The sequence below is a fragment of the Ascaphus truei genome, chromosome 4, assembly GCF_040206685.1.
Source record: "Ascaphus truei isolate aAscTru1 chromosome 4, aAscTru1.hap1, whole genome shotgun sequence".
Lineage (NCBI taxonomy): Eukaryota > Metazoa > Chordata > Amphibia > Anura > Ascaphidae > Ascaphus > Ascaphus truei.
Genome location: NC_134486.1, coordinates 354,836,708 through 354,857,983, shown reverse-complemented (window position 1 = coordinate 354,857,983; position 21,276 = coordinate 354,836,708). Strand labels below are relative to the sequence as shown.

Genomic DNA, 21,276 nt, shown 5'->3' with positions numbered 1-21,276 from the left:
AGCGATTTTGGTTGTCACGCCGCTGCGCCGTCGCGCCCACGATGGGCACCCGCGAGGGACTTAAAGTACTTGTGACGGTGCTGCGTGCCGTGGCCAGTACTATAAGCGCAGCCTCACAGTACAACGTTATGGCAAGCAGTACATAGGAGAGGTGGGACAAATAAGCAGCTCCTGGCTTATTCCGTATTTAAAATAAATACAATAATAAATGGTGGGTTTTAATGACTGAGCCACATCATCGGAACATGCCCATGTCCCCTGGAGCAGGGACGCTGGCTCTCTTCTGGGTGTAATAAGCTGCTAAATGCCAGTCCGGGTTTTCCCACCCGCTGCTCTCCGGGGGAATCGCATCGAGCGCGCGCAGGGACACGTGGGCTGGGTCCCCAGCTGACGCTGACATGGAGTCTGGCGCGTGACAGACGCACAGCAGCATGATCCGCTTTGCTGCCAGCAATAACATACCCAGCGCGGGAGGGGCGGAGCTTCCAGCAGATTGAATGGGTGGGAAGTGCGGCAGGGGGCGTGTCTTCTACCGGGCGTTCTGTGTAAAGACGGACAGTTTGGATTGTAGGCGTGTCTGTTACGCAAAAGGGGACGGCCTCGAACGAGGCTCCTCCCCTTATTCAGGTGCCCTAACTGACTTAGTGCGTTCGGAATCAGCATGGTGCAGGCCTGGTACATGGACCAGTCTGAGGAGGACCAGAAGACGCCGCACCGCGCGCAGCCCGAGCAGCGCGTGCCCGCGCAGCAGCTGAGAGAGCTGGGGGTGTGCTCCTGGAAAGTGAGTGTTATTCCTGGCTGGCTGGGGCTGAGCATGCTCAGGAGAAGCTATCAGCACCAGCTATCAGCACCACCATTCCCCTCCTACCACTCAATAAGAGGCTGGAGGAAGCAGACACTGTATACATCCGGCTTGGGCGTAGGGGGTGTATAATAGATCTCTAAATGACTATCTAAAAAGCATCCATATTATAACAGTGTTATCAATTGCCACACCAATTTGTAATGCAAATATACATAGATATTATATGAGTTGTAGCGCTAGCAAAGATTGAATGGAAATGCAGGAACAATCACAGTCTTGATAAAGCTGTTAAAAAGGGGAAAAAAAGGTCAAAACTGTAAGGAAAGTTCCAATGTATTGAGTTGGGGGGTGTACAATATATTGAGCTGTGGGGTGTACAATGTATTGAGCTGCGGGGTGTACAATGTATTGAGCTGCGGGGTGTACAATGTATTGAGCTGCGGGGTGTACAATGTATTGAGCTGCGGGGTGTACAATGTATTGAGCTGTGGGGTGTACAATGTATTGAGCTGTGGGGTGTACAGTGTATTGAGCTGTGGGGTGTACAGTGTATTGAGCTGCGGGGTGTACAATGTATTGAGCTGTGGGGTGTACAATTTATTGAGCTGTGGGGTGTACGATGTATTGAGCTGTGGGGTGCACGGTGTATTGAGCTGTGGGGTGCACGGTGTATTGAGCTGTGGGGTGCACGGTGTATTGAGCTGTGGGGTGCACGGTGTATTGAGCTGTGGGGTGCACGGTGTATTGAGCCGAGGGGTGCACGGTGTATTGAGCCGAGGGGTGCACGGTGTATCGAGCTGCGGGGTGCACGGTGTATCGAGCTGCGGGGTGTACGGTGTCTTGAGCTGCGGGGTGTACAGTGTCTTGTGATAAGGTTCAGAGTTAAAAGTTCTAAAGTCTCTGCGTAGCTTTTTCGGGGAAAGGAGGCGATGGGAGCTTCACGCTTTAAATGCTTATATTCACTTGTATTGTGTCTTTAAAAAAAGACACTAAAGCGCCTCAGTTGTTTTAAATGCAGAGTCGTCATCCAGGCACTCATTTCTCCTTTACAGAAGGACCGTTGTAAAATGAGTCCCATGTTAATCGGTGAGCGTTGGATAGCGCATTCCGGCGTCGAAAAATAGTCCTTGCATTGTAAAGCGATGGATATGCCATTCGTTGTAAAGTGAAACGTTGGATAACGAGGACTACCTGTACTAGTTTTCATTGTGCGAGAGGTGTTGTGATGAGACCTGAGAATGAGAGGTTGTGGGTCCTTTGTGGAATAGTTTGTTTGTGGGCAGGGCTGGACCGAGACATTATTGCGCCCCATGGCAGATTAAATATTAGACGCCCCAACTCCTGCAGCATCTCAACGCCACCTTGCGATGCGTTGCCATGACACCGTGAGGCCGCAACGTCCCGTTGTCATGGAAACGCGCCGCCACATGATGTCCGGATGCTGCAAGAGGAGGAGGCCAGGGCGGCAAAAAGGAAAGTGCAGCAACATTCTAAAACCGGCGTTCCGCTGCACGCGCTCGACCCCAGCACCATCTTTAACTGTCCAAGTCCTGCGCACCATCGCCATTGTCGAGGAACATTTAAAGATGGCTTGGCGGCACTCGGAGTGGCAGCAGCAAGGGACATTGACGGAGCGGTGGCGCGGGACAGGTCCTGCGCCGCCGCTCTGTCAATGTACGCGTGGCCTAGCGCCCTCGCCAATCTCCCTTGCTGCTGCTCAGAGTTCTGCGCGCCTGCTGCGCCATCTTTAAATTTCCCTCGACATTGATGAGGCTGTACAGTACTTGGACATTTATAGACGGTGCTGGAGTGCGCCAGGTGCCTGGCGGTTCCTTTTCGATTGGCCCCCAGGCAAGTGCCCAGCCAGAATGCTCATTTCATCTGGCCCTGTTTAGAGGTGAGATTCACTTGGTTCATGGGTAATAAAAACAGAGAGCTGGGAAATGATCGTTATCACACCTCGTATTCTGAGAGAGTTCGCTAGAAGCAGTTATTGCCGGAGATTATGCAGATTCAAGTGATGAATTTAGAAGCACAGGGACCAGAGTTGGGGTACAGCAATGTGGGGATGACCAGCATGGAAGCAGTGGGGAGGTTAGTGGGGCAGAGGACAGCAATTATAGGAATAGGGTAACAAATGTAACTAAAAAAGGTAGCCGGATACAATGGTGAAAGGGAATGTGTAAAACAAAACAGTGTGGGAAAGACCATGGAAGTGTCTGCTCACCTCTTTCTCACCACCTCTTTCTTTCTCACCACCTCTTTCTTTCTCACCACCGCTTTCATCTGTTATACACCATTACTGTGACCTTTTTTGCTACCCTGGAAAAGACAGGAAATTAAGGGGCAGGAGATGCTGGACCCGGTATGACATTCTCACAGTGTGCTTGTTGGACATCACTATCTGTGACATTTTTACTTCAGTGGACTAGGCAGAAAATCGAGGCCAAAAGATTCTGTTTGGGGTATGACATTCTCACAGGTAACATTTCTGCACATCTTGGCCAGTTAAGATATTGCTGCCTGTGAGATGCCGGGCCCGTTATGACCTTCTCACTGGTGGCATTTTCTCACAGCTTAGTTTGTGAAATGCTCTCACTGGTAGGAAAATGCCACAGGGTAGCAGTTTTTCACAGCATACTGGAACTCAGATCCTCCACGTTCCCTAACAAGTGTGTGTGCGCTAAGGATACCTGTACATTATATGTACACATCACATACTGCATACACTGATACCCATACATACTGATACATATTTACTCTGAGGCACATACACAGGGGTGGACAAAAAGGTAAAATCCTTAGGAGCCAGCCAGTGTTTTGTTTGGGGTTGGGGGCGTTACGCCTACCCCTCTCCCCCCTCCTGTTGGCGACTGTCACTGGATCTGTTACACCGACTGCTCCCCACTGACACACTCACTGGCCCACCCCTACACACACACTGACTTCCCCCCTTATACACACACATTGGCCCCCCTTATACTTATACATATACACACACAGACACACCCACACCCACATTGACACCCCCCCACACGCACCTGCGCGCACATACACCCACAGCTCCCTTAAATACACACAGACACTGACCCCCACCCCCCTACGCACACACACTGCCCCTCGCACACACACTGACCCCTCACGCACATGCGCGCGCACACACACACACACTGCCACACACTCACATACATAGACTGCACACACACACAGCGTGCCGACTGACCCCCTATACACACACCTGCAATTTTTAGCTTGGAGGGTAAACTCAGACCTATTGGACCCTGGAAACTAAATGTAATTACACACACATGCACACACTGCATAACAGGTCTGAGGCAGTCTCACTGAGACTTGGAATGGAAACTTAATTGTACAGTACAAGAAGGGGTTCTCTTTGCTTCTGAGTTATACAATTTTTGTCTCTTTACTACCTGGCCCTTCTTTCCCATGTCCATCTCCCATAATTCAGTGTTTCTTTATCATAGGCATGTCCTGATCTGTGTGACTAAATTAGTGTTTGATTTCAAGTGCTGTTTGTAGTAAGTGTGGAGTTAGAACCAGGAGTTGGAACAAGGAAGGTGTGAAACAAGGTATATAGAACTACAGTAAAATGTTAGCACTTTATACTCCATAGTGCAACAATGAGCAGGATTGAAAATGCCACTCAATGCACATCTTGCCATATGTAAGTGCACTTGGAGCAGCTGTTCCAGGGAGCATACTGCTGTGAGAAGGTGAGCAGGTGGTCTCTTTGGAGGCTCAGATTGCGGATCTGAAGAGGAAACCTGCAATTTTGAGGGACCTTGACAATCCTGAAAGGAGTTTAGTGCTCACTGAGCAGGCCCAGGCTGGGACTAGTGGTGCAGAGGGTGGAGCTATGAATGAGAAGGGGAAGAGGTAGGCCACTTCTGAGCTGACTCATCCCAATAGATTTGCCAGATTGAGTGAAGATATTGGGAGTGTCAGGGCAGGAATGGCAAGGCTGGGGGAGACTAGTTCCTCTAGCAGCCAGGGGAATAGTTCCAGCACAGAAGGGACTCGAGGCACTTGGAGAACAAGAAAGGTTGTGGTGGTAGCGGATCAGGTAGACAGAATGTTGAGAGGTGCTGGGACTGACCCACTGATCTTGATACATGTTGGCACAAATGAAACAGAGAAAGCTGGAGGGTCCCTAAAGTAGGGATAAGCAGATCTGTCAGGTGTAGCCCTCGGTAGCATAACGGTATACTGGCGGGTCACTTACTTGCCCTACAAGATATTTAAGGATTAACCCATTGTATCTCAAAGGAAATAATTCTTGCAGTTGTATTTAGCAATAAGGTCTGTTGCCTACCGTATTTTACATCACACATCTTTTTCTACCGTATTTTACATCACACATCTTTTTCTACCGTATTTTACATCACACATCTTTTTCTACCGTATTTTACATCACACATCTTTTTCTACCGTATTTTACAGACTCTCTGCTATCCACCATCCCGAGACTGGGATTCTTTTATAAAAGCTTTTTGCTACTTTTTAATGATGTGTTCAAACCACTGCCATATTCATTGTGTCATTTAGCCACTTTTTTCCACAATCTTTGGGACTTAATTTAAACTACCAAGTTTTGGCATGTCCTGTCCTTCTATAAATATATATGGCATAGTATCAACACACACGCTTGTTGTATATATTCAATTGATAAGTATACCTATTTTATTTACATTACATATTAAAAGTTAATTTTTATGATCTTATCATTCCTTGTATTTTCTCTTTTAAGTGTGCAGCATTTACAGGGTTTTCTTTCTCCCTTTTGCTTACTACCATTATATAACCCCTGCTAGCACATACATCCCCTTATTGCTGGGCTGAGTGAGAATTCTAGTGCTCCCCCTGGGGCACTTTTCCTTGCTTTACCTGCATACTCCCGCACACGATTTTTGTTTTTACATATGTATTGGTTGTTCCTCACACAAGTGGTCCTAAGAATAGGCTTGCAAACTCCTCTTTTCATTTATTAATGACCTTTTTGTGTGTGCGATTATAATGCAGGTGATACGAGCAGAATTAATTTCAGAAAAATATCTGTAGACATCAGACAATCTAACGCTATTCCTGAAATGTACTGTTGGGAAGTGTTTTTTTTCAACAATGTGTGAGATGACTAGGTAGCACAAATGGTTATATACAGTACATTATATACAAAAAACATTGACTTTGGCACTCAAAAATAGAAATAGATTTGTAGCAATACTTAGCTTAGCCTGGTGCAAGTGGAAGGGCCAGAATCACCAACTCAGCCCCAAGGTAGTATATAAACCGAAAAAACTCTACAGCACTCCTTCACAGTTTAAAGATAAAGTTTGTTTAATCCATCAAAACACAATACAGTAAAAATTGCTGATCTGTTGGACCATGTGGCCCTTTGTCAAGCTCCTAATACAGCGGGATCTCCACTGACTTTTTATAGTGAGATCTATGGTTAAATTTCACCCATTGTTGCTGCCTTTTGTACTTTGATATGGTATGTATGTATGTATGTATGTATGTATGTATGTATGTATGTATGTATGTATGTATGTATGTATATACACATCACATCACCATCATATCCCTTTGCTTCAAAACCATTTAACATGGTCCGCTATAGGCTTAAGCTTGCTGCATTTCACAGCTTTGAGCACAGCCTGGGTTAAGATGCATAGCCAGTAAACCCACCCACAGACAGGCTTTTTTTTTTTTTGAGGGGGGGGGGGGGGGGTCAGTACCCTCCCGTTCAGTACCCAAGCCACTTCAGTGGCAAGGGTGCAAGCCCTTGGACCGTCCTTCCGAAGTCGGACCGGTCCTCCGTTCGTTTCCCCGAGGATTTGATTTCAGCCCGAAGGCCTAGGTCCTCGGGTACATTGATGCCTTCCTCCATTAGGATTCAGGACATCCGGCTCTTCCTCCCTCTGGCCAACCGGACCGCAAAGGAGTTCACGTCATTTCGTTTTCTCTCTTTCGAGGGATGGTGACTAGCCCGTGGGTTGTGCCGGAGCACCCCAGCCCAAAAGGGCCGGTTGTAAGAATAGCATCCCTCCTTAGCCAGAAGGCGTAGGAGAGATGTGGACCTGGGGCTTATCCCACCTCTCGACTGACTTTAAGACCAAGTGCGTGTAATTGAGTGGAGAAGGAGTGGATCAGTGAGTAAAGACACTGACTGACACCGAGATTGCTGCAGGGGAGCCTGGTTCAATTCCTGGTGTCGGCTCCTTGTGACCTTGGGCAAGTCACTTTATCTCCCTGTACCTCAGGCACCAAAAACATAGATTGTAAGCTCTACGGGGCAGGGACCTGTGTCTGCAAAATGTCTCTGTAAAGCGCTGCGTACAATCAGCAGCGCTATACAAGAACATGCTATTATTATTATTAATTGACCATCCTACTTAAGCCCCAGGTAGGATTAGTATTGCACTTGGTCTTGGTCTTAGCCACAAGCCGAGAAGTGAACTCTGATCTTAGCTAAAAGGCCGAGAAGCCGTTTTAACTATTGGTTTCACCACACTTAGTTAAGTTATGGTGGGTAAAAAAAGTGACAAACCCTCCACAGTAAAGCATAGAGCAAATGGAAATATTACTGTATGCTCATTTGCAAGTCTTAGACAGGTCTACAACCCTGCCTTTCACCATTATCACCCAGCACAAGGTGACACATTGTGTACTCATTTGCATGTCATTTCCCAGAGTCCTTGCTGCAGTGGAAGCACTGTATGCTGGGGATAATGGTGAAAGGCAGGGTTGCAGTAAATGTGCTCACAAGTAATCTCTTTATTTGCTATATGCAATACGGTGGAGGTTTCTTGTTGCCTTTTTCACCCTACCATAACTTAGTGTGTGTGTGTGTGTTATGGCTTTTTAAAAAGTCATACAAAGCATAGTACAGTAATTAGATTGTAAGCTCCTCGGAGCAGGGACTCCTCTTCCTGAATGTTACTTTTATGTCTGAAGCACTTATTCCCATGACCTGTTATTTATATTATCTGTTATTTATTTGACTACCCCGTGTATTACTACTGTGAAGCGCTATGTACATTAATGGCGCTATATAAATAAAGACATACAATACAATACAGTATTGGAGTCATGCACCTGAGGAGTGAGAGAGAGTGAAAGGTTCCTGTTTCTGGTAGGACCGGCAACACCTTTTATGCCACTCTACCGGGGGAGATTCTGACAGCACTGGTTAGACACAGACAAGTTGTTCCGTTTCCTTACTTCGATTTATTATAGCGTGAGAGACAGTTTTATGCACAGAGCAGGAGGCGTTCCCGTTACACAACATAGGAAGTTAAAATTGATTTTGGCTAGAATATAATGTAAATGTCCCTTCAACAAAAATGTGGATCAGCATATCTTGCGCCACTGGTCAAAGTACCAGAAAAACAACATGGAAGAGAAAGGGTCAAAATAACCTTTTCTCAGAATTTTTGTACATTACTGGCATTTTGGCCAGAATTTTTGTAACACCTGCGTGAGCTAGCAATTTATTTAAGACTTATAATGCTTTAGTAATAGTTTAACCCTTTCAGAGAGGAGGGAGGGGGAGATGGCTATGGGAGATGGCTATCATGAGTGTCTTGGTCCCTTCCTTGTAGGGAAAAAATGTGTGTCCGGATTAGCTGGAGCAATTCAGAGAAGGCTGTGTGAGGAGGAGGCCACAAGGTCACAAATGCTGGAGAAAACCATTAGTAGAGAAATAGGCATAAGAAAGGTACGTAGCTGTGTGGCAAACACCACATTAGAAGGGTGTTGAAGTGTGCAAGAAAGAGTTAGCATGTGACTTGTGTTGAGAGTGCAAGGAACAATGCAGTGCAAATGTGTTTTGTGGATCAATGAAAGCTTCTAAATCTTACATGTGTAATCCATAATAGACTTTAAAATACTATTTATTTGAGAGGTGTAAAAGCCAGGTCTATATATCTAGCATATTAAATGGTTCTGACACAACTGGCGGTATGAACATTAGGGCACCTTTCTGTGAGTGTGACACAATCACATTGCTGACACCCCCCCCCCATGAGTCAGAAGGGCCAAAGATCAGTCTTGCATATTCACTCAGCATTGATAGAACTGCATCATAATGAAGGCGAATATATTTCGATCATATAAATTAGGACATCTGCTTTCATGAGAGAAATACAAATCCGATTTTGGAAAATCTACTTCATTTATAACAACCTTCTTGCTTTTGCTGCAGGAGGGAAAGTAAATTGACTGTGAAAACCTAATGTAATAAATGACTTTCCTTTTTGATGCCTCATTAGTTGAAGTTCCCAGTTACCTGGCATCTTGGCACCAGCATAATTTACCGATGACGTTCCTTCTGCAATTTGTTCAAATAAAATGTACAAATAAAATGTGTCTCCAAGGCGGATTGGGACATCAACCCCAATAGGATTTTGACGGAGATCTTTCATGCTTTTCACTTTTTTTTTTTTTTTCCTTTTTTCCAGTTTAAAAAAAAAAAAAAAAAAAAAAAAGCCGTGTTCTCCTTTCACTTAACACTGATATGAATGCCCCTCTCATGTTGAGAATAATGGCTTATTGCCTGCGGGCAAGAGACACAACAGTAAAACAGTAAAATATTAATATGATACTTGTAATTCTTGTTAAATTGTTCAGTTTCAGCAAACATGTAATTTATAATTGCAGAACATTCCTCTCCAGATTCTAATGTGCCAGAAAACAAGTCACGTTTTAGGGCTTTTTGAAGAATTATTGGTATTGTTGGAAAATGGTCTTCAAGGGAGGAGGCAGATATATAGTATATACAGTATATGGGTGACACACACATCCCATTTTTCCATCAGACTATAAAACCTTTGTATCAGATTCCTTTGTGCTAAACTAGTGCAGTATGCTCAACAACCGCTCTGGAATTATCAATGGGGGAAAACATTATTTCAGTTATCTTTTTAGTTGGTTCAGGTGTTGTCTCGGTCATGTAGCGAATCTTTGTTGCACCGCTCTCTGTATTCAGTTGCCGTCTCCCAATAACTCCTGGCCATGTCACGAAACGATTAAGGCCCATGTTTACTAAGCAGTCTTCTGCTATGAGACAACGTCCAGCCCATTGAATCGTTCCCTGCCAGAATGCCCAGCACTGCGTTGTCTTGAAATGTTGCAGGTCCACCTGGTATCAAATGGATTCATTAAAATCTATGTATCTATGTAAGACATGCCATATCCTCTTTAGCTCTCTGTATGTTGCACTGGTTTTCACTGTTGGCGCTGTCAGTTTTCCTTGTGCGTTTGGTTGGAGAACGTGGACGTTGCTGGAGGCAGAGACGGGTTGAGTTCAGTAATTTACGCTCCATTTAACGGCAAATATATTTGCCAATCCTCTCTCTGGTGCCAGCTCTTTTCTTGCGTGTCCGGAATGTTATTATATATATATATATATATATATATATATATATATATATATATATATATATATATATATATATATATATATATATATATATATATATATATATATATATATATATATATATATATATATATATATATATATATATATAAAATGTGCTTTCTAATATATGTATGGCACATATACATTAATAACACATGATGCATCTCTCAGGCGATCTAATAGAGATCCATTGTTTTTATCATGAAAGCGAATGGAAATGACTCTGCTAATTATAGTTCTATTGAAGTTCCTTCTAGAGCAGTGGTGCTAAACTCCAGTCCTCCGGTCCCCCCAACAGGTGAGGTTTTCAGTCCCTGCTTCAGCACAGGTGGCTCAATCAAAGGCTCAGTCTTTGACTGTTGGGGGCTTGAGGACTGGAGTTGAGCACCCCTGGTCTAGAGAGTATTTCTATTGAAAAACAAAGTAATGACAATGCAGCTGTAGTATTACATAAAGAGTCTCTTATACCAAGGGTGTGCAAACTTTTCAGTCTGCTCTCCCCCTGATCGCCTCCGGCATCAAGTGACGTCGCGGGGTCATGTGACGTCACGTTGCCATGGCAACGCAATGTCAAATGACCTCATGACGTCATTTGATGCCGGGTTGCTATGTAGACGCGTCGCTGGAAGCCATGGTAAGGAAATTTACAGATACCTTGCGCGGTCCTTCGGCATTTCATTTAAATGCCTTCGGGGAAGCGCGGGACCTCTGTAACTGCCGCGCACCCCTGCCTTATAGAAAGCTTAAATATAGCTCTATGGATGCGTCTTTTACAGTAAATCTTGCAGTGCTTCTCATTGGTGGCCATGAGTGCCAATTTGTTTAGAAACCTTATTTGTGTATTTGCGGGTATATGTATGTACAGTATATCTATAATGTGTTTTTTTTTTTCCCCCTACAGTTGAATCCTGATAATTATGAGACTGATCCAGAACTGGCCAAGATTCGCAAAGAAAGAAGTTATTCTTGGATGGATATAATCACCATACATAAGGACACACTGCCAAATTATGAGGAGAAGGTAAATTGCCATACTTGCCTTCTCAAGAGGCTGAAGATTAGTAATGTCAAAGCATGAGTAACATGCAGATGTACTAACAATAAAGTAAATCTATATTTTAGGAAAATATCCCTTCCCACATACCTCTAAATGGACCTGACAACAGTGACATGTTTAATAGGTCCTTGTTATACTGTAATTGCCTTAAAATAATTTAGTAGAAGTATTTTTAAAATCCATGTTTTCATATGTATCTTGGAATTGTAATTTAGAGCGGAGTTTTATGCCGTGTGTCCAGGGGACTGGAAAATGTGCATGAAATGAGAACTTGCATGCCGTGTCACATAGTAGGATAGCCCCTCCCAAGACAACAGGCCCAGTAATACACACACACACACACACACACACACACACACACACACTGAGTAAGGGGAACGGTATTTACTGGGCGATATTAAACAATGATCATAACGGGAACACCAATAGAAATATATATACCAACCCGCGGAATAGCCCCAGAGTACTTGTGTGCAGGAGTCTCAGTGTCCAGACCCCCAAAGGTCTTTCCCACTCACAAGTGTGAGACAGTGCTACCCACGTGAATGTTGGTGCACTTATGATGATACCTTCATGGGCGCTCCTACCCCCCGGTGGCGCTGGGTAGTAGTTGGAAAAAGATATGTATCTTGAGGCGCCTAGGATGACAATAAATGCAAAAAGGATATGTGAAAACCAAGCCTGTTGGCAGATGGAACGTAGCTCCTCACGATGTGCTTAAAAAAAGGGAGAAAGCACAACACATAGCATAATACTGTTGGTGATGAGACAAACAACACTTAAGACACCAACAGTATTATGCTATGTGTTGTGCTTTCTCCCTTTTTTTAAGCACATCGTGAGGAGCTACGTTCCATCTGCCAACAGGCTTGGTTTTCACATATCCTTTTTGCATTTATTGTCATCCTAGGCGCCTCCAGATACATATCTTTTTCCATGCTCTAGCTCTGACCAGGGGGTCAGTTTTTTGTATCATTAGGCAGCCCCCTATGTGTGATTAACTGTCTCTACATAGGGTACTACACATCATGCTATTATTGTCATTTCTTTTGGTTAGCGCTACCTTTTTTGTTGTTTTTATGCTGGGTAGTAGTTGGCTACGATCAGTCTGTTAGCTCAAGATCTCTCTGGAGCTCTCTTACTATGCTCCTCACTCTTCTCCTTCACTGTGGAGACTGCTCACCCTCCTTTCCCTGGGGAGTGGCTAGTAAGCAGCCTATTCTTGTCATATGCCCCCCCTTACTTTAGTGAGAGGCCACTATAACTTTATTGTTCATACCTGCTGAACAATGTAACTTCACACACTGAACATTAGGATGGATTCCCCTTTAGGAATCCTGCACACAACCTATGGGGACTTACAGTGGAACTTAAGGCAAAGAAAAGTAGCCCAGAGAGACCTGGCTACATTAATATAATAGTGTGTAAACATATACCTCTTATGATACTCTATGTATCTGTCTCTCAATGTCGGCCATGTCCAGTACCGCACAACACCCGCTAAAAAAAAAAAAGTTTTTTTTTCTTCTTTTTTTTTTTTACTAGTTTTACATGATCTAAGAAGCAACAAGTTTCTAATTGAGTCAAATAATTAATGTATTTTTCTTAAACTGACACTTTTTTTCCTTAGCTCAAAATATTTTATGAAGAACACTTACACCTAGATGATGAAATTCGCTATATCCTTGATGGAAGTGGTTACTTTGATGTACGAGACAAGGAGGACAAATGGATCCGAATTTCCATGGAGAAAGGAGACATGATAACTCTACCCGCCGGCATCTATCACCGCTTCACACTGGACGAAAATGTAAGTATACGGGCCTTTTTTATTTATGCTCTTAAAGTTGTTTTGAGTATTTTTACTGATGGCATCAACTTGATTATCACGTACAGTTAATTGTATTGTAATCAGGTGCTTGGCATACAAGTCTATATATGACACACACACGTACACTTGTTTATGGCCAGGTAAAGATACAAAATTAAAGGGCCCAGGAAGCATGTGTCCTTTGTATCCAAAAGTGCTCATCATAGACTATTAATTGCACTTTCAAGTGGGTTATTGTGATTATTCAATTGTTTAATATTTTCATTTATTCTTAGGCCGGGGCCATGGTTAAAAATACAGCGCTAAGCCGCGCTGAGACAGGAAAATTATCTCCTTCATCCGGCATGTGTGGGGCTTTGGTAGACGCTTGAGGAGGCGTGTGGAATTGCAGCCGGCAGCCAATTTAATTTTTGACGCGGAGGGCTGGTCACGTGACCGCCAAAAGACAATGGCAGTCTGTGACGTCGGCGCCGTGACACACTAGCCCCGGCTCCCACCTGCCTCACAAGCGTGCTCGTTGACTGTCCTGCAAGGATACAAAAAAGCTCCTGCTTGAGCAGGAGAGCATGAGCGTCAGAGCTGTATTTGTAACCATGGCCCTGGCCTTAGTTTAACTGCTTGAATATGTAGTAGTAGGTTATATTAAAGATAATGCTGTTTCTTCGCAGACAATTGGCCAAATATGACCTGGACTAGTTTTCGGGGCCACATCTCCAGTTAGACAGATAGGAGGCACAGTTAAGTTTAATTGGAGTAATTTTCTAAAATAATTGTTGGGGCCCAGGGTAATCTTCTTCATGCCGAGGCCTTTGGGATAAATAAAGGAATGTAAAATATACTTGCGATAGGAACCAGGTAACCTGGATTGGGGAATGCAGCCAACATCATGTAATAGGGGACATTGGCCAGAATAGGTGGACCAAGTCATTTTCACACTTCATGCTTGATTTTATGTTCTCTTTCATTGTTCAGCGGGTCAGTTGTGCAATAAATGAATGCAACTTGCATATATGCACCAATATCTCTTCCTCAGTTCGCTTCCCAGCTGACACACATCTTGCAGCAGTGGCGGTTTGTTTTATCCCTACAAATGTATGTCCAGTGTTTGTAATTATTTATTGTTTAACATTAAAGGGTTAAACTGCGTTGGCAGCTATATTGAATGTGTCTATCTATAGATCTTGATAATAGTAAACCAAAATCAAATGGGGATGAAAATTAAAAAAAAATAAAAAATGGGCGCATCTCTCCCTTTTTTCTTTTTAATAGTTATCCCCGTTTGATTTTGTTTTATAAAAGTCTCCTCCTACCCATTTTTTGTTTTAAACAGGAGTGTAAGAAACACGATGATATTTCTAAAAGAAAAGGAATCCCACTGCAAGCAATTGGTGTTGTTTCCTCGGATAAACCCTGTGCAATTATTTTGCAGCCAGAAGACCTTTGCAAATAACCTGCAACGTGGCTCTGGTGCTCCCTTCTGTTCATGTGTAATTGCACAGCAGGCATGGCTACCTATTGCTGCTCTGCTAACTGCTATATTTATTTTTCTTCTCGCAGGACTACGTGAAAGCAATGAGGCTGTTTGTGGGGAAACCCATCTGGACACCGTACAACCGCCCTGCTGACAAACACGAGGCTCGCGAAAAATATGTTCAGTTCTTGGCACAGACAGCTTAAAAACATTGTTCAGTGCTGAATGTTAAGGCTGCCAGACGCTACTCTTCTCTGTCATGGCAAATCGCTGAACTACTTGCACTACTTAAATGTCAGATACTGTAGGTTCATGGTCGGCTTCTTGAGGGGAACCTAGTACAGGACTAGTTGATACTTACCTGGTGTTGGCTGTACACACTTGCACCGTAATGGCTGGAGGTCAGCAATGCATTGCAAAACAAATGGTGGCTTTTCTAGTAATTAAAGGGGTAAAATAATTGGTGTATGAACGGGCATAGTCTGAACATTGTAAGAAAAACTTGCTTTCATAAACTTGAGGTTGGGTGCTGGAATAGTTTAGTCTTGAATTAGAAAAAGCCCTTACATCACAGTACGGACAAAGTATCACAAGCTGAAATATACCCCCTTGTCTACTGCCACATCTCCCATATAAAGGCTCAAGAAAAGATCGGCCTCCTGCGTAAAAGTAATCAAAGCCAAAAAAAAGGTTTCACCCTTGATGTATTTTTGCCAAAAGCTATTGTGATTTGTACTGTATCATGAAGTACCATCCAATATTCAGGCACGTTTTCACATTGTTTGATGCAAATATAAATGTGCTGATATTTTGATTGCAAACTGTGCAACATTATTTAAACAAAGAATTGAAGTGCCTCTTTTTTTAATCATCTCCTGGTTGTAGGGAATGTTGCTAAATATGCCTGATTTGCTTTTGGAAAAAATATTTGGGTTGATTAGAGCAGGTGTGTGCTTTTCTGAAGCACAGTGACTTACTATTCGTTTGAGCTGAACACTATACTACAGTATATTTAAACATCAGTGTATCAGCAAGTAGTGTTATATATTTTTATAAATACATCCAGCATCATAATGTAGAGAAAAAGAAAAGCCGAATGAGGACTTCACTGCCAGAGTTGAGGAAGGTTCTGTGTATCGCTTGCTGCACTGTGCTGGGTAATTATAATCAGTCATTAGCCTGATACTGCTCATCACACTACTTCTTCAATTATTAGCCTCCTGCCATGTACAAATATTATACACAGCTGATGTGTGAAGATAGGCAAAGCAACTACTCTTACAGCTTGGAACTACTTTTTCATATAGACTAATAATACAACAAAATTAAATTTTTAATGGTAGACTTGCACATTTGACATCTTAAGTTTGTTAACCTAGCAATTTTTTTAAATGATTTCAATTGCCATATTTGTCTAGTATTCACAAATATTTTCAAGAGTAACAGAAATAAACGGTAGCATCAAAATAGTCTGCAAAATTCAACTTGGCGTACAATTCGGTTGGTATGCATGAACCAAAATGTCATGACACTGCACCAATGTTTCATTACAGAGATTAACAAAATGTATTGCTTTCACGGTACGGCTATTATAAACTAATGTTATTTACCAACACTAAATAAAAATTGTATCAATTGTTACTTTTTTTGTTAAATTATTCAACATGATGCAATGTGTCAATCAATAAATTATTAATCAAATACTGTGTGAAGCATTCATACATAAGCATATTTAATGAAAGTTTGTACTACTAAACATTTTAGTTTTAACGCAACCCCCCATCCCCCGAAAATCTAATATCTTTATTTCCAGCACCAGAAAGGGGACTGTGTGCAATGTTTGTCCATTGACTAGAATGAGCTGTTAGCTGCCACATATCTGGATATGATTCACAATATTCAGCAGGGCAGTACAATGGGGGGTGAAAGAATAAGAAAAAGATTACAAATGAAACATGGCTGTGTAAATTAAGAGACTTATAGGGGCTTTACATCAATACTATTGTAATAATTACAAAAAAAAACCAACAAGCAAAAACCAGAAATGATTTTTAGTCAGTAAAGTTAATTTGTAAAACTGACATAAGAGCGCATGGGAATTTAATTTCCTTTATCTGCTACCTTTTGTGAAAACACTGTGCCGAAAATGAGTTTGTACATGTAAGGCTGAGCTTATAGTGCAGGCTACAGTGATGGTGACGTGACCGGTGACATCACCCGTCGCCAAAGCTGTAATTGAGTTTTTGCGATTGTCGCTGGCTGCAAGGGGTGGTGACGTCAGGTAGAGTCTGTGATTGGCTTATTGCAGTCACGTGGTGTGGCCATCGCGGTAAATACCAATCTATTGATTTCAGCAATTTTTTGTCGCGGTAGCACCCACTAGGCGGATGACATCTACTTGCTTTGACGCTGCACCCGGCACTATAACTGAGCCTTAGGCCGCACTTATCTTAATCTGTAGCCCTGCCTGTGGGCAAAACAAATAAACACTTGATTAACAAGTGCTCCCACACAGAAATAAATCCAAACTCAATTTCAAAAGAAAGCAAAGCAGCCAAATGTTGTTTTAAGCAGAAGCTGGACTAGGTGGGGGAGGCGGGCGGCACAGCTGACGAGGAGAGCATGATATCAGCGAAGGAGTGCGCACTCCAGATGTTGATTACAGGTTTCAGTGTCTGCTTCCAGGACTGAGCCCCTGCTCCACAAGTGGAGACGGAGGCATAAAAAAACAATATAGAGCGCAAACTGTTAAATCACACACAAAATATATATACAGTTTGGTCCAGAAATAATTGGACACCGATACAAGTCTTGTTATTTCGGCTGTGTACCAAAATAAATTCAAGTTACAGTTAAATAATGAATATGGGGCTTAAAGTGCAGTCTATCAGCTTTAATGAAGGTATTCACATCCAAATTGGAGGAAGGGTTTAGGAATTACATCTCTTTAATATGTAGCCCCCTCTTTTTCAAGGGACCAAAAGTAATTGGACAATTGACTCAAGCTGTTTCATGGACAGGTGTGGGCTATTCCTTCGTTATTTCATCATCAATTAAGCAGGTAAAAGATCTGAAGTTGATTCCAGTTGTGGCATTCGCATTTGGAATATTTTTTAAACATTTGGTTGCTGCGTCGTTCCTGCCACCATTTGAACCTGTGTGGCCATACTTACATTCTCCTCCCCTTGTGCATAATTTCAGGTTAAAATCCCAGCAGTCCCCTTTCTTGACATTTCCCAGTGGTTGACTGGAAGGCTGCCAACCCAGCCCTTTCCTAAAGGGAGACAATGTTTCCGGTGTAATCATGCGCAGCCGCCATAGGTGAATATTCTTATTCCCAAAGTTTTAAATGGGGTTACAGGACAATTTGCGCTTGATCCCCTTGTCATATCTGTACTATGCTCATCCCAACCATATGTTTTATAAGTATCATGTATTAGCTCGATGTATTTCTGAATGTTTAAACCAGGCCTGCACAACTCGTAAAGTGCGAAGGGCCGAACTGATCCAAGGAAAAAAAAATTGGGCCGCACGGGTAAAATCATCATCATCATCATCATCATCATCATCAATCATCATCCCTCCAGCACCCAACACTATCAACCTTTGCGATACTCCCCATCTATCTCTCATACCCCCATCTCTCCCCCTCACCCACACACAATACCCCCCTCCACATCAAACACACAATACCCCCCTGCACACCACACACATCCCACCCCCCCTGCAGCTCACATCCCTCTCCCCCCTGCAGCTCACATCCCTCTCCCCCCCTTGCACCTCACATCCCTCTCCCCCCCTTGCACCTCACATCCCTCTCCCCCCTTGCACCTCACATCCCTCTCCCCCCTTGCACCTCACATCCCTCTCCCCCCTTGCACCTCACATCCCTCTCCCCCTTGCACCTCACATCCCTCTCCCCCTTGCACCTCACATCCCTCTCCCCCTTGCACCTCACATCCCTCTCCCCCTTGCACCTCACATCCCTCTCCCCCTTGCACCTCACATCCCTCTCCCCCCTTGCACCTCACATCCCTCTCCCCCCTTGCACCTCACATCCCTCTCCCCCTTGCACCTCACATCCCTCTCCCCCCTTGCACCTCACATCCCTCTCCCCCCTTGCACCTCACATCCCTCTCCCCCCTTGCACCTCACATCCCTCCCCCCTTGCACCTCACATCCCTCTCCCCCCCTTGCACCTCACATCACTCTCAACCCTTGGGTGGGTGACAGTGACTGGGTGACAGTGACTGGGTGGGACACAGTGACAGGGTGGGTTTGTGACAGTGACTGGGTGGGTGACAGTGACTGGGTGGGTGGTAGACAGTGACTGGGTGGGTGGTAGACAGTGACTGGGTGGGTGGGTGGGTGGGAGACAGTGACTGGGTGGGAGACAGTGACTGGGTGGGTGGGAGACAGTGACTGGGTGGGTGGGACACTGACTGGGTGGGACACAGTGACTGGGTGGGTGGGACACAGTGACTGGGTGGGTGGGACACAGTGACTGGGTGGGTGGGACACTGACTGGGTGGGACACAGTGACTGGGTGGGTGGGACACAGTGACTGGGTGGGTGGCTGACAGTGACTGGGTGGGACACAGTGACTGGGTGGGTGGGAGACAGTGACTGGGTGGGTGGGAGACAGTGACTGGGTGGGTGGGACACAGTGACTGGGTGGGTGGGACACAGTGACTGGGTGGGACACAGTGACTGGGTGGGTGGGTGACAGTGACTGGGTGGGAGACAGTGACTGGGTGGGACACAGTGACTGGGTGGGACACAGTGACTGGGTGGGTGGGTGACAGTGACTGGGTGGGTGGGTGACAGTGACTGGGTGGGTGACAGTGACTGGGTGGGACACAGTGACTGGGTGGGTGGGTGACTGGGTGGGGGACAGTGACTGGGTGGGTGACAGTGACTGGGTTGGTGGGTGGGTGACAGTGACGGTGGGAGACAGTGACTGGGTGGGAGACAGTGACTGGGTGGGTGACAGGGTGACAGTGACTGGGTGGGTGGGAGACAGTGACTGGGTGGGTGGGAGACAGTGACTGGGTGGCTGACAGTGACTGGGTGGGTGGGAGACAGTGACTGGATGGGTGACAGTGACTGGGTGGGTGACAGTGACTGGGTGGGTGACAGTGACTGGGTGGGTGACAGGGTGACAGTGACTGGGTGGGTGACAGGGTGACAGTGACTGGGTGGGTGACAGGGTGACAAGTGACTGTGTGGGTGACAGGATGACAAGTGACTGGGTGGGTGACAGGGTGACTGGGTGGGTGACAGTGACTGAGTGGGTGACAGTGACTGAGTGGGTGACAGTGACTGAGTGGGTGACAGTGACTGGGTGGGTGGGTGACAGTGACTAACAGTGACTGGGTGGGAGACAGTGACTAACAGTGACAGTGACTTACCTTGACCGGGTGGGTGCAAGTTGCCGCCGGACGCTTGCTCCTCCTGCCCCCGATATCCCTGCGGCAGCTGCCCGGTACGGGAGGTGGGCTTGGGGGCGCAGGCTGGGGGGAGGGGGGGAGGAGGGCACGGGAGGTGAGCTCGTGGGGGACGCGAGAAGCTGGCCGCGGAGGGAAGCGGTGAGAAGCAGGCCGCTGGAGGAGCTGAATTATTTAATTATTACTTCCCCCTCCGCCCCACGTTGGGAGCAGGGGGGGGAGCGGGCCCGCAGAGGAGCTGCGTGTTGCTTCCCCTTCCGCCCCACGTTGGGAGCAGGGGGGGGGAGCGGGCCCGCAGAGGAGCTGCGTGTTGCTTCCCTTTCCGCCCCACGTTGGGAGCAGGGAAGGGGGGGGGGGGAGCGGGCCTAGCGCATGCGCGCCGGGACCGCAGGGAATCGGCGCCATTTTTTTAAACTTTTTTTTTTTAAATGTATTTAATTAATTAATTTGTCGCCCGGCCGGATTCATTGCGGGCCGCACAGAGAGGCCAGGCGGGCCGCACAGAGAGGCCAGGCGGGCCGCACAGAGAGGCCAGGCGGGCCTCACAGAGAGGCCAGGCGGGCCGCACAGAGTGGGCAGGCGGGCCGCACAGAGAGGCCAGGCGGGCCGCACAGAGAGGCCAGGCGGGCCGCACAGAGAGGCCAGGCGGGCCTCACAGAGAGGCCAGGCGGGCCGCACAGAGAGGCCAGGCGGGCCGCACAGAGAGGCCAGGCGGGCCTCACAGAGAGGCCAGGCGGGCCGCACAGAGAGGCCAGGCGGGCCGCACAGAGAGGCCAGGCGGGCCGCACAGAGAGGCCAGGCGGGCCGCACAGAGTGGGCAGGCGGGCCGCATGTTGTGCAGCCCTGGTTTAAACCTTGATCTGGTTGTTTATCTAAAATGCCGCTAGCAAATTCAAGAAAACCTCTCACCCGGTTACCCACCGTCCTATGCCTGTTACTCCATGAACCGCCTCCCCCAGTGTACTTTTCTTATCTAGCAAACTTTCACTAGACAATTCGTAAGGTCTATAAAAACTTTCTGCCCCCTTGTCCCGCACGCTACTTTTTAAACCCTTCCCCTTGCCCCATGGCTACTGTGGATGTGGGTCAGGCCCAGTTATCCCCCCCTCAGCCAGCTCACACTTGCCTGGCTTGGCAGTCCCAGTCCTTATGGCGCTCAGACCCATGCTGGCACCTCTCATTAACCGAGTAAATCAGTTGTTTCTCGGCTTTATTTGTCTTTC

General features: G+C 45.7%; 1 protein-coding gene across 1 annotated transcript; it reads left to right on the top strand.

The window, feature by feature from the left end:
- The first annotated feature begins 590 nt into the window (after nt 1–590).
- Nucleotides 591–16,309, top strand: ADI1 (acireductone dioxygenase 1). The gene is made up of 4 exons (XM_075598285.1): nt 591–781; nt 11,149–11,268; nt 12,935–13,114; nt 14,693–16,309. The coding sequence occupies exons 1-4, from the start codon at nt 662–664 to the stop codon at nt 14,810–14,812; spliced, it is 540 nt and encodes a 179-aa protein (XP_075454400.1). The 5' UTR covers nt 591–661; the 3' UTR covers nt 14,813–16,309.
- The last annotated feature ends 4,967 nt before the right edge of the window (nt 16,310–21,276 follow it).